The sequence below is a fragment of the Oncorhynchus gorbuscha genome, linkage group LG02 (genome assembly GCF_021184085.1).
Source record: "Oncorhynchus gorbuscha isolate QuinsamMale2020 ecotype Even-year linkage group LG02, OgorEven_v1.0, whole genome shotgun sequence".
NCBI classification, from domain to species: Eukaryota; Metazoa; Chordata; class Actinopteri; order Salmoniformes; family Salmonidae; genus Oncorhynchus; species Oncorhynchus gorbuscha.
Genome location: NC_060174.1, coordinates 40,900,166 through 40,912,821, shown reverse-complemented (window position 1 = coordinate 40,912,821; position 12,656 = coordinate 40,900,166). Strand labels below are relative to the sequence as shown.

At 43.4% G+C, this 12,656-nt stretch overlaps 1 protein-coding gene across 1 annotated transcript; it reads left to right on the top strand.

Annotated features, from left to right (window-relative positions):
- Window positions 1–3,233: 3,233 nt before the first annotated feature.
- Window positions 3,234–7,016, top strand: LOC123992765. The gene is made up of 4 exons (XM_046294262.1): window positions 3,234–3,518; window positions 3,977–4,183; window positions 5,148–5,339; window positions 5,624–7,016. The coding sequence occupies exons 2-4, from the start codon at window positions 3,991–3,993 to the stop codon at window positions 5,950–5,952; spliced, it is 714 nt and encodes a 237-aa protein (XP_046150218.1). The 5' UTR covers window positions 3,234–3,518; window positions 3,977–3,990; the 3' UTR covers window positions 5,953–7,016.
- Window positions 7,017–12,656: the final 5,640 nt, after the last annotated feature.

Below are 12,656 nucleotides of genomic sequence, written 5' to 3'. Positions count from 1 at the left end.
CATAAGAGCAACGCCATCTATTGGCTTGGCGACATCTCGTAACACCTACTAGGCATACTCACTCGGGTTACACAAACAGTGCCTTCAGAAAGTATTCACACCCCTTCACTTTTTCCATATTTTGTTGTTACAGCCTGAAATTAAAATGGATAACATTTTGATTTTGTGTCACTGATTGACACACACGTCAAAGTGTGTCAAAGTGGAATTATGTTTTTAGACATGTTTACAAATAACATAAGTTGCATGCACTAACTCTGTGCGCAATAAGTGTTTAACATGATTTTTAGAGTGACTACCCCCATCTCTGTACCTCACATACACAATTATCTGTAAGTTCCCTCACTCGAGCAGTGAATTTCAAGCACAGATTCAATGACAAAGGCGAGGGAGGTTTTCCAATGCCTCGCAAAGAAGTGCATCTATTGGTTAAAAAAAAGCAGACATTGAATATTCCTTTGAGCATGGTGAAGTTATTCATTACACTTTGGATGGTGTATCAATGTACCCAGTGACTACAAAAATACAGGCGAGCTTCCTAACTCGTTTGACGGAGAGGAAGGTAACCACTCAGGGATTTTACCATTGGACTAATGGTGATTTTTAAACCAGTTGGAGAGTTAAATGACTGTGATAGTAGAAAACTGAGGATGGATGAACAACATTGTAGTTAATTCCACAATACAAACCTAAATGACAGAGTGAAATGAAGGAAGCCTGTACAGAATAAAAATATCAAACTAAACACAGCAAAAAATGTGGCAAAGAAATTAATTTTTTGTCCTGAATACAAAGCATTATGATTGGGGCAAATCCAACGTACACACATCACTGAGTAACACTCTTTGTATTTTCAAGCATGGTGGTGTCTGCATCATGCTATTGGTATGGTTGTCATCGGCAAGGACAAGTGAGATTTTGTAGGATGAAAAGGAATAGAACTAAGCACAGGACAAATCCTAGAGGGAAACCGTCTTTACTCGCTTTCCAACAGACACTGCGAGACAATCCACCTTTCAGCAGGACAATAACCTGAAATGCAAGGCCAAATATACACTTACTTACAAAGATGAAATTGAATGTTCCTGAGTGGCCTAGTTTCTGTTTTGACTTAAATCAGCTTTAAAAAATATATGGCAAGACTTGAAAATGGCTGTCTAACAATGATCAACAACCAACTTGACAGAGCTTGACATTTCTTTTCAAGAATAATGGGCAAATATTGTAAAATCCAGGTTTGCAAAGCTCTTAGAGACTTACCCTGAAATACTCACAGGTGATTCTAACATGTATTGACTCAGGGGGTTGAATACTTATCTAATCACAATATATTGGTGTTTTATTATTTTCCATAGATTTTAATTAAAATTCTCTAATTTGATATTAGAGTATTTTGTGTAGATCGTTGACCAAAAAATCACAATTAAATCAATTTGAATCCCACTTTGTAACACAACAAAATGTGGAGAAAGTCAAGGGGTGAACACATAACAAAAGAAAGGGCAGGACAACATTGTTGTAGTCATACAGCAGGACTCCCTCAATAGATCAGCGATCTTGGGCTCCTAAACTGAGGTAGATGATGATTTGATGATGGTGATGCCAGATGATGGTGATGCAGTTGGCTTGATGCTATCCTCGGCCTCTCTGTAGCCTGTGATGCCAGGTGATTGGAGTTGTTTTACTGGCCCTGATGTCATTCTTAGCTCAGGCTCTCTTTAGCCTGGACTTTGTAGTCCTCCACAACTAACATGCAGCACCCACTTGGGTAATGCCTCTGCTGCTGCTACAGTGGAAAAAAAGCCCATACCACACATCAGTCCAGAGCAGTGGTCATCCCCACTGCCATGGTTATGTGATTATGACATTTGGCTATCTACAGAACATTTCCTGAGCTTCTAAGATGCAGTCAGGTCTAATTGATCATGAAGCAGTTGGTGTTGAGATGCATCTTTTAAGTTATGAGAGCTGTTCTTGACTATTTCAGCCAGAAGTCAGTATATCAGGCTGTGCTGTAATCTATGCAGTTCTGTTCATTCAATGCCAAAGGTGACTCAAATTCATTTTACGTTAAGTTTCAGTCTCTGTCAAATACATTTTGTTATACAGTTCTATCTCATTTTCTGGTTGTGCTCTTGTTCCAAATGTACTATAATGATTCACTTTTGAATATGGTTATATTATAATGGAATGTGGCTATCTACAGAACATTTCCTGAGCTTTTAAGAAATATGTTGTTAGTACTGTATACATATGTACAGTAAATGTTTCTTAATATTTTATATAAATTGGTCAACTTTCCAGAAATGCCTTATTTTTTACCACTTATGGAGAAGTACAATGTGTGTTTTTCCAGATCAATTCTAGTGAAAGCCTAAATACTATAGACTCAAATGTTTAATTGGTAAATGAAGGAAGTGAAACTCACATTAAATAGGTTTGAAACCCTAATGATTTAAGTATAATGTTTCCTATTTTTGTTATTGTAGGTAATCCAAGGACACAGCCTGCCTCTTGATACATAGTAAGTGAGCGGTAAAAGTTTCATACAGTATGTATCCCAGGCTGTTAATTACAGTTTGGCTATGGGTTGTTGGGGTTTTTCCATAATGACCGTGCACTGACTGGGGACAAGAGGAGGAAGGTGGAGGTCTTGATTTGTGTGGCGCTACACAGTGTGTGTGAGAGAGTGGGGTTTTCTTTCCTGAGCTGAGTCACGCACGCACGCACGCACGCACGCACGCACGCACGCACGCACGCACGCACGCACGCACGCACGCACGCACGCACGCACACACACACACACACACACACACACACACACACACACACACACACACACACACACACACACACACACACACACACACACACACACACACAGGACCTTCTGTTCACCTACACATAGCAGCCATAACATCATGACTGAGTTGGAGAATGTGGTGTGTGGCTGATTGTGACTTAGTGAAAGCATCATGCCACTTACACTGGTGGGCGATTGTGAAACACTAAGTGTCTGTGTGTTATTGGGGGTGGGTTATTTTTTCTCCCATGATGACAACCTGTCCTCTGTTATACCCATGCAGAGGGAGGGAACAGGAGCAAGTATTATGTGACAAATAACATTTGATTTGATTTGAAAAAATAAGTTATTTCCCTGTCATCCATTCACTGCCTTGGTGAAGATAGTAGAGCGAGACAGATGTGCTTTCACTTTTCTAATGGCACAGCCGTTGTCACAGCCAGGGGATTCTGGGGGAACTCAACCACTGAGTAGGGGGGTTTCCACTGTAGTGGGGAAGTGGAGCGCAACACGGAGGGAAATATTTACAGTGTCATATTCCATCTCTCTGTGTGTGTGTGTGTTCCTGTGGTACACTGGCAGTGCGTGTCACTGTATCGGTGTGTTTGGTAGCACTGAGCTCATTGTACACTAGTCCCTCTCACACGTCTGACTAGCTCCTGTTCTACTTATGCCAGGAGGAATTTACACAAAGCTTCATAGCACAATATAAAAGGTAAGAGGAACATTTCCTATACAATCTGACTGTTGCTAATGTTATCATGAAGCTGATTTACTCTACATGTTTGTTTTGCTTTATGGCACCATTTGAATTTCAGTTATTTATATACGCCTTTATTTAACTAGGCAAGTCAGTTAAGAACAAATTCTTATTTTCAATGACGGCCTAGGTACAGTGGGTTAACTGCCTTGTTCAGGGGCCGAACGACAGATGTTTACCTTGTCAGCTTGGGTATTCGATTTGAAACCTTTTGGTTACTAGTCCAATGCTCTAACCACTAGGCTACCTGCCACCCCATATACCTATATATCTTACCTTTGAACTATTCCTGAACAGAATTATACTGTAGTAGATGTACCTGTGAATGCTCCACTCTCTGTCTCACAACACCACCCCCTTCTCTCTTCCTTTCCCTCCTCTCTTATTTTATCCCTGTCTCCTTGTTCTCTCAGCCCTCTGTGTCAGTATGAAGGTGTTTGAGGTGGGAGACTCGGTGAGTCGGTTCAGGCTGGCTGAGTCGTGTGTGGGGCTGGCAGGGTGTCTCTGTGTGGCCTACTCTGTGTGGACCCCTCGCTGGCTCAATGACAAGGGATTGTGGACTAATGGCGACAACAGCACCAACACAGACATTGACCAGACCAGGGGCATTATCTTTAACGGTGAGTCAAGAAGCTGCATTGACCATCAGTGTCCATCTATTTAATACACCCCTGTGTATTCAGGGTGTATTATTGACAGTGACATGATTACAGAATTTAGTTCATTTAAATCAAGTACGGTAATACCAGCTGTTCCTAATTCAAAGTGTGTGTTACATTGCACCTAATGGAATGCTCAGGTAGCAGATGTACAAGGAAAAGCTTAACCATGAGTGTTGATAAAATGTTTAGTTACACTTGAGGTTGGCTTTGTGCATTTGGCCCTTCTGGAGTTTTTCCTCAGAACACAGTGAACATGACTTGAGGGGAAACAGCTGAGCAGTAAGATATGCACAATAGGATTGCAGTGATGTGAACAGGTGTGGACTTGCGCCTGTAGCAATCATCCACATTCTCAGAGAACAGGATGAGGCGGAGATGGGGGATGTTCAATGTTTAGGGCTGAAGGAGTGTGTAAAGTAGGTTATATACACACACACACACACACACACATTTCTCCAGTGCTGGGCCAAATAAATATCTGATGGTAAAGAAAGAAAAAGTTGAATACAGTACATGCTGCTTCCCTGCTTTATTCCTTCAATACAACTGTATACACACAGCAGCAGCTGTGTGCAGGCCCCCGCCCCCCCCCTAATTAGCATTTAGGGCTCCAAACCAATTTCCTGACAGGTTTATTAGGTTAGCTGATAACTGTGTTTTGTGGCCTCTAGGGTGTCTGATTACATCATCTGGCTCTTACTGTTTTTTTCTGTTTAGTATGTCATCAAAGAATGACAGTGTGAGTGATAGATTAGCAGTCAAATTGACAATACATGCCATTGTGTATTGACAGCCTGTTATTGCTCTCTCCTCTGTGTTGAACTCAGAAATAGCATGCAGATGTAGACAGCTTGAAAATCTTGTCACTGTTTACATATTTTAACCCCTGCCTGTCTTCGTGTGTGTATGTGTGTGTCTTCAGCCCTGGAGGCAGAGCAAGTGTTTGGTGTGTTGTCTTTCTTCATGGCTGTGAGTTCTGGGGCTCTGTGTCTGGTGTTCGCCCTCTGCTGGACATCCCAGACGGTGCGCTCCTACTCCAACACCCGCTCTCTACTTATGGCAGGCCAGGCCCTCTACCCCACTGTCCTGCTGCTCCTCGTTTTGGGACCCACAGGTCAGTATGGGTCCGGACCACAGACTTGAAAAGAAGAAAGGGTGCACTTCATGTGTAAAGTATTGGAGCTGGAGCTCTAAGTCCACCTCCAGCTGATGGGGTGGCAGGTAGCCTAGCAGTTAGACAAGCAAGGGTTGCCAGTTTGGAGGGTTGACAGTTCAAATCCAGGGTCCGAATGGAAACATTTGTCAGGAAGTGAGCTGGCAACCACTCCTATCAACTCCTAGATGCCATTGCCTGCTGTTGTGCCCTTGATCAATGACCTGACTGACCTCTCTCTCTAGGATTTTTCTTCCTGCTCAGCTGGTCCCTCTTCACCTACCAGCACTGGGTGGAGATCAACGATGACTTCACCTGCCTGGGCTCCTCCTATTGGATGGGCGCCCTGGGCTGGGCCCTGCTATTGATTGCTCTGCCCGTGGTCTTCCTGGTGGAGCAATGTGTGGTCCCGGACATCCTGAATGACCTCATGAAGGCCAGCGAAGGGTGGCGGCGTGCCTCTGAGGTACCGCATGCCAAACACTCGTTCAGCGAAAGCCATCAACATTGTCAAGAAGACGAGAGTCATGAAGACGTAGAGAGAAGGCTGAAGATGTACATGTCAGTGCCCTGAGAGGAGGAATGGAAGACAGAGAATTAGTGAAGCCTTTTCAGGCTCAGAGACTGAGCTGACTGCAGAACTGGACTGGACTGGACATACAGCTGATAGATGTCCTGTTCACACTAGCAGCACCAGGGAGAGAAGCTTCTCGTGCCTGTCTGGATCAGAGACTGACTGCTCCCCTGTAGGAGAACGCTCCCAAACACACTCTGAGAATGTGATATTAGACAAAAATGCCAATGCTGTGATAGTGTTCTTGTCAGTCTTTGTTGTTGTTTGTTGCCAAGCAAGGTTTTCCTTCCTTATAAAGGAAATATTTGTTACAGTAGCACCCTCATGTGGTGAGCATTACTAAGGTTTGTATGTTGAAAAAAAAGTATTAAACTATAAAATAAATAAATGGGGGGTTGTTCAGATGCAAAGGACCACTTCTTATAGAATTTAGAGGAATTAGGCCTAATGATGTAATATATTCACAAAGCGGTACATTACAGTTAAACTAATGAACATTCAAAATAGGCCTATTTTTTCAATCTAAGTGTGACTTTGAATATCTTCATAAGTTAAATAAGTGTGTAATACATTCTTGAAGTTGTACATTTTTAAAAACGGATTAATAAATTGCCACTGTTAATGTATTACTGAATTATTTATTAATCCCTTTTAACTCTTATCTCTGCCAGACGCCTCTTTTATCAAAGGAGTGTGCACACAAAAAAATACTCAATCTTGCCTAAGCCAGTTTTTCTGCAGAGGTTGGTATTTATACATTTTGATCTTGACGGAAAAGTGTGCATATCTCCATGCACAGCTCAGCCCATGCATAACTTCTAGTGGTTGATCAATTGTATTGCAAGCAAATATTATTATTTAATCCAGGCCCTGCAGTGCCTAGCTCCACTCCCTTTACCCAGGCGCTCTCATTTGTTGAATTCTGTAACTGTAAAAGCCTTGGCTTCATGCATGTTAACATTAGAAGCCTCCTCCCTAAGATTGTTTTCTTCACTGCGTTAGCACACTCTGTCAACCTGGATGTCCTAGCTGTGTCTGAATCCTGGCTTAGTAAGGCCACCAAAAACCCTAACTATAAAATTTTCCGACAAGACAGAACTGCCAAAGGGGGCGGAGTTGCAATCTACTGCAGAGATAAAACTCTGCAGGCTGTCTTACTATCCAGGTCGGTGCCCAAACCATTTGAGCTTCTACTTTTAAAAATCCACCTTTCCAGAAACAAGTCTCTCACCGTTTCTGCTTGCTATAGACCACCTTCTGCCCCCAGCTGTGCCCTGGACACCATATGTGAATTGATTGCCCCCCGTCTATCTTCAGAGCTTATGCTGTTTGGTGACCTAAACTGGGACATGCTTAACACCCAGGCCATCCTACAATCTAAGTGTAACGGATGTGAAACGGCTAGCTTAGTTAGTGGTGCGCGCTAAATAGCGTTTCAATCGGTGACGTCACCTGCTCTGAGACCTTGAAGTAGTAGTTCCCCTTGCTCTGCAAGGGCCGCGGCTTTTGTGGGGCGATAGGTAACGATGCACAACAACCACCCAAAGCTGGGACCGAGAGAATGAAAAACAGCTTCTATCTCAAGGCAATCAGACTGTTAAACAGCCACCACTTATATTGAGTGGCTGCTGCCAACACACTGACACTGACACTGACTCAACTCCAGCCACTTTAATAATGGGAATTGATGGGAAATGATGTAAAATATATCACTAGCCACTTTAAACAATGCTACCTAATATAATGTTACATACCCTACATTATTCATCTCATATGCTTACGTATATACTGTACTCTATATCATCTACTGCATCCTTATGTAATACATGTATCACTAGCCACTTTAACTATGCCACTTTGTTTACATACTCATCTCATATGTATATACTGTACTCGATACCATCTACTGTATCTTGCCTATGCTGCTCTGTACCATCACTCATTCATATATCTTTATGTACATATTCTTTATCCCCTTACACTGTGTATAAGACAGTAGTTTTGGAATTGTTAGTTAGATTACTTGTTGGTTATTACTGCATTGTCGGAACTAGAAGCACAAGCATTTCGCTACACTCGTATTAACATCTGCTAACCATGTGTATGTGACAAATAAAAATGGATTTGATTTGATGCTTCGAGGGGTGACTGTTGTTGATGTGTGCAGAGGGTCCCTGGTTCGCGCCTGGGTATGGATGAGGGGACGGTCTAAAGTTATACTGTTACATAAACTTGATGCCCTCAATCTCACACAAATTATCAATGAACCTACCAGGTACATCCCCAAATCCGTAAACACGGGCACCCTCATAGATATCATCCTAACATGCTGACCAGACCGGACACGTGTGTGAACATCGCAAAATAAATTTAGAAATCCATGTTATTCATTTATTGCACCCACACTGCTCGCGCCTGCCAACGAGCATCTGCGTTACCAAGGACTAACATATAAGTCAATCCTATTTCTGACACAGATTGCGCTGGAAGTCCTGCCTCTCCCATCTCCTCATTGGTTTATAGAAGCAGGTACCCACGTGCCATCTCCTCATTGGTTATACCAACGTAGGTGATTGAAAGACAAACTGTTTTGTCGGTTGTCGTGGTGTAGATGCCAATCACCATATAAGTTTAAAGATGAAAAAGCCTGGAAGGAGGAGAGAAGACTAGAAACGAATCGGTTGTCCGTTTTATGTGTGGATTAATTGTGCATTTCAGGTAAATTAACAACTCAATGTTTATATCCCAGGACAAATTACCTAGCAACAGCAAGCTGGCTAAATAGGACAAATTGGCAAGCAAGTGCAAGCTAACTAGCTAAATTGCCATACATGTTTAATGCTTTTCGACCTGTCCCCAAATGAATGTCATTGGTTCAGAGTTTGTTTTGATATTTTAACCTGTGTGTCGTGATCTCATTTGGTGTAGGGGGACAAAATAAAGTTATGCACGATAACGCACGATGGTGCACATGTGCAGCCGGTTTGGGTTCCGTGTAACCAACCTACCCTCCAAATACACCTCTGCTGTCTTCAACCAGGATCTCAGCGATCACTGCCTCATTGCCTACGTCTGTAATGGGTCTGCGGTCAAGTGACCACCCCTCATCACTGTCAAACGCTCCTTAAAACACTTCAGCGAGCAGGCCTTTCTAATAGACCTGGCCCAGGTATTCTGGAAGGACATTGACCTCATTCCGTCAGTAGAGGATGCCGGGTTATTCCTTCAAAACTTTCCTCACCATCTTAAATAAGCGTGCCCCATTCAAAAAATGTAGAACCAGGAACAGATATGGTTCACTCCAGACCTGACTGCCCTTGACCAGCACAAAAACATCCTGTGGCATACTGCATTAGCATCGAACAGCCCCTGCGATATGTAACTTTTCGGGGAAATTAGGAACAAATATACACAGGCAGTTAGCAAAGCAAAGGATAGCTTTTTCAAACATAAATTTGCATCCTGTAGCACAAACTCCAAAAAGTTTTGGGACATTGTAAAGTCCATGGAGAATAAAAGCCCACTGCACTGTGGCTAGGAATTACTGTCACCATCGATAAATCCGCGATAATCAGTAATTTCAATAAGCATTTTCTATGGCTGGCAATGATTTCCACCTGGCTACCCCTACCCCGGTCAACAGACCTGCACCCCCCACAGCAACTTGCCCAAGCCTCCCCATTTCTCCTTCACCCAAATCCAGATAGCTGATGTTCTGAAAGAGCTGCAAAATCTGGACCCCTACAAATCAGCCGGGCTAGACAATCTGGACCCTCTCTTTCTAAAATGATCCGTCAAAATGGTTGAAACCCCTATTACTAGCCTGTTCAAACTCTCTTTTGTATCGTCTGAGGTCCCCAAAGATTGGAAATGGGGAGACTTCAAAGGGGGAGACACTCTAGAACCAAACTGCTGCAGACCTATATCCATCCTACCCTGCCTTTCTAAGGTCTTCGAAAGCCAAGTTAACAAACAGATCACCGACCATTTTGAATCCCACCGTACCTTCTCCGCTATGCAATCTGGTTTTCGAGCTGGTCATGGGTGCACCTCAGCCACGCTCAAGGTCCTAAACGATATCATAACCGCCATGGATAAGAGACAATACTGTGCAGCTGTATTCATCGACCTGGCCAAGGCTTTCGACTCTGTCAATCAAGACATTCTTATCAGCAGACTCAACAGCCTTGGTTTCTCAAATGACTGACTCGCCTGGTTCACCAACTACTCCTCAGACAGAGTTCAGTGTGTCAAATCGGAGGGCCTGTTGTCCGGACCTCTCGCAGTCTCTATGGGGGTGCCACAGGGTTCAATTCTCGGGCCATCTCTTTTCTCTATATACATCAATGATGTCGCTCTTGCTGCTGGTGATTCTCTGATCCACCTCTACGCAGACGACACCATTCTGTATACTTTTAGCCCTTCTTTGGACACTGTATTAACTAACCTCCAGACGAGCTTCAATGCCATGCAACTCTCCTTCCGTGGCCTCCAACTGCTCTTAAATGCAAGTAAAACTAAATGCATGCTCTTCAACCGCATGCACCTGCCCACCCGTCCAGTATCACTACTCTGGACGGTTTTGACTTAGAATATGTGGACAGCTACAAATTCCTAGGTGTCTGGCTAGACTGTAAACCCTCTCCTTCCAGACTCACATTAAGCATCTCCAATCCAAAGTTAAATGTAGAATTGGCTTCCTAATTTTGCAACAAAGCAATCTTCACTCATGCTGCCAAACATACCCTCGTAAAACTGACTATCCTGCTGATCCTTGACTTCGGTGATGTCACTTACGAAATAGCCTCCGACACTCTACTCAGCAAATTGGATGCAGTCTATCTGTTTTGTCACCAAAGCCCCATATACTACCCACCACTGTGACCAGTATGCTCTCGTTGGCTGGCCCTCGCTTCATATTCGTCTCCAAACCCACTGGCTCAAGGTCATCTATAAGTCTTTGCTAGGTAAAGCCCCACATTATCTCAGCTCACTGGTCACCATAGCAGCACCCACCTGTAGCACGTGCTCCAGCAGGTATACTTCACTGGTCACCCCCAAAGCCAATTCCTCCTTTGACTGCCTTTCCTTCCAGTTCTCTGCTGCTAATGACTGGAATGAATTGCAAAAAAAAATCACTGAAGCTGGAGACTCAGTTGTTTGAGTTGTTTGATACACGGGAATTATTATAATGGTGGGCTAATAAAAACCTTAAAATATAGGCCTAATTATAAAACAGATATTTTGCTGTTGGTAAGGACATCGCATACCAACATGTAGCCTAATATGTTTATTTACTTCAATGAAATGCCTAAATCATAATTATATTACAGGATATACTATCTCAAATCAAATTGTATTAGTCACATGCACGAATACAACAGGTGTAGACCTTAGTGAAATGCTTACTTACAAGCCTCTAACCGACAACGCAGTAAAAAAATTATGGGTACGAATAAATGTTTTAAAAAGTAACAAGTAATTAAAGAGGAGCAGTAAAAAAATAACTATATATACAGGGGGGTGCCGGTACAGTGTCAATGTGCGGGGGCACCGGTTATTTGAGGATGTATGTAGATAGAGTTAATTAAAGTGATTATGCATAGATGACAACAGAGAGCGGCAGTGGTGTGGAGAGGGGAAGGGCAATGTGAATAGTCTGGGTAGTCATTTGACTAGATGTTCAGGAGTCTTATGGCTTGGGGGTAGAAGCTTTTTAGAAGCCTCTTGGACCAAGACATGGCGCTCCGGTACCTCTTGCCGTGTGGTAGCAGCGAGAACAGTCTATGACTAGGGTGGCTGGAGTCTTTGATCATTTTTAGGACCTTCCTCTGACACCGACTGGTAAAGAGGTCCTGGATGGCAGGAAGCTTGGGCAGTGATGTACTGGGCCATTCGCACTAGCCTCTGTAGTGCCTTGCGGTCGGATGCCGAGCAGTTGCCATACCAGGCAGTGATGCAACCAATCAGGATGCTCTCGATGGTGCAGCTGTAGAGCCTTTTGAGGATCTGGGGACCCATGCCAAATCTTTTCAGTCTCCTGAGGGGGAATAGGTTTTGTCGTGCTCGCTTCACAACTGGCATGGTGTGCTTGGACCATGTTAGTTTGTTGGTGATGTGGACACCAAGGAACTTGAAGCTTTCAACCTGCTCCACTGCAGCCCCGTCAATGAGAATGCTCGGTCCTCTTTTTCCTGCAGTCGACAATCATCTCCTTTGTCTTGATCACGTTGAGGGAGAGGTTGTTGCCCTGGCACCACACGGCCAGGTCTCTGACCTCTTCCCTATAGGCTGTCTCATTGTTGTCGGTGATCAGGCCTACCACTGTTGTGTCTTCAGCAAATGTAATGATGGTGTTGGAGTCGTGCCAGGCAGTGCAGTCTATCTTTTTACGACATGACTGATTTATTCTTTCCACATCATAAATTAGACTACCATTTATCCAATGGGCATTCAATAGCCAAGCATGCTCAAAAATAAATAGATGGTAGCCTATTTAAAATATTTGACAGTATGGGTAAGCTACAGTGGGCTAGGCATATTGCTGTGCGATAGGAGTGAGACATCATAACCTATTTATACTCAGAGCCATACCAAGGCAGGCGATAGAATCTAGCAGAATGCACAGCCGGTGTTTGGAACACAATAGGTGGCATGCAAAATATTGAAACATTCTGCCTATACCTCTACAGATGTTTGATCAA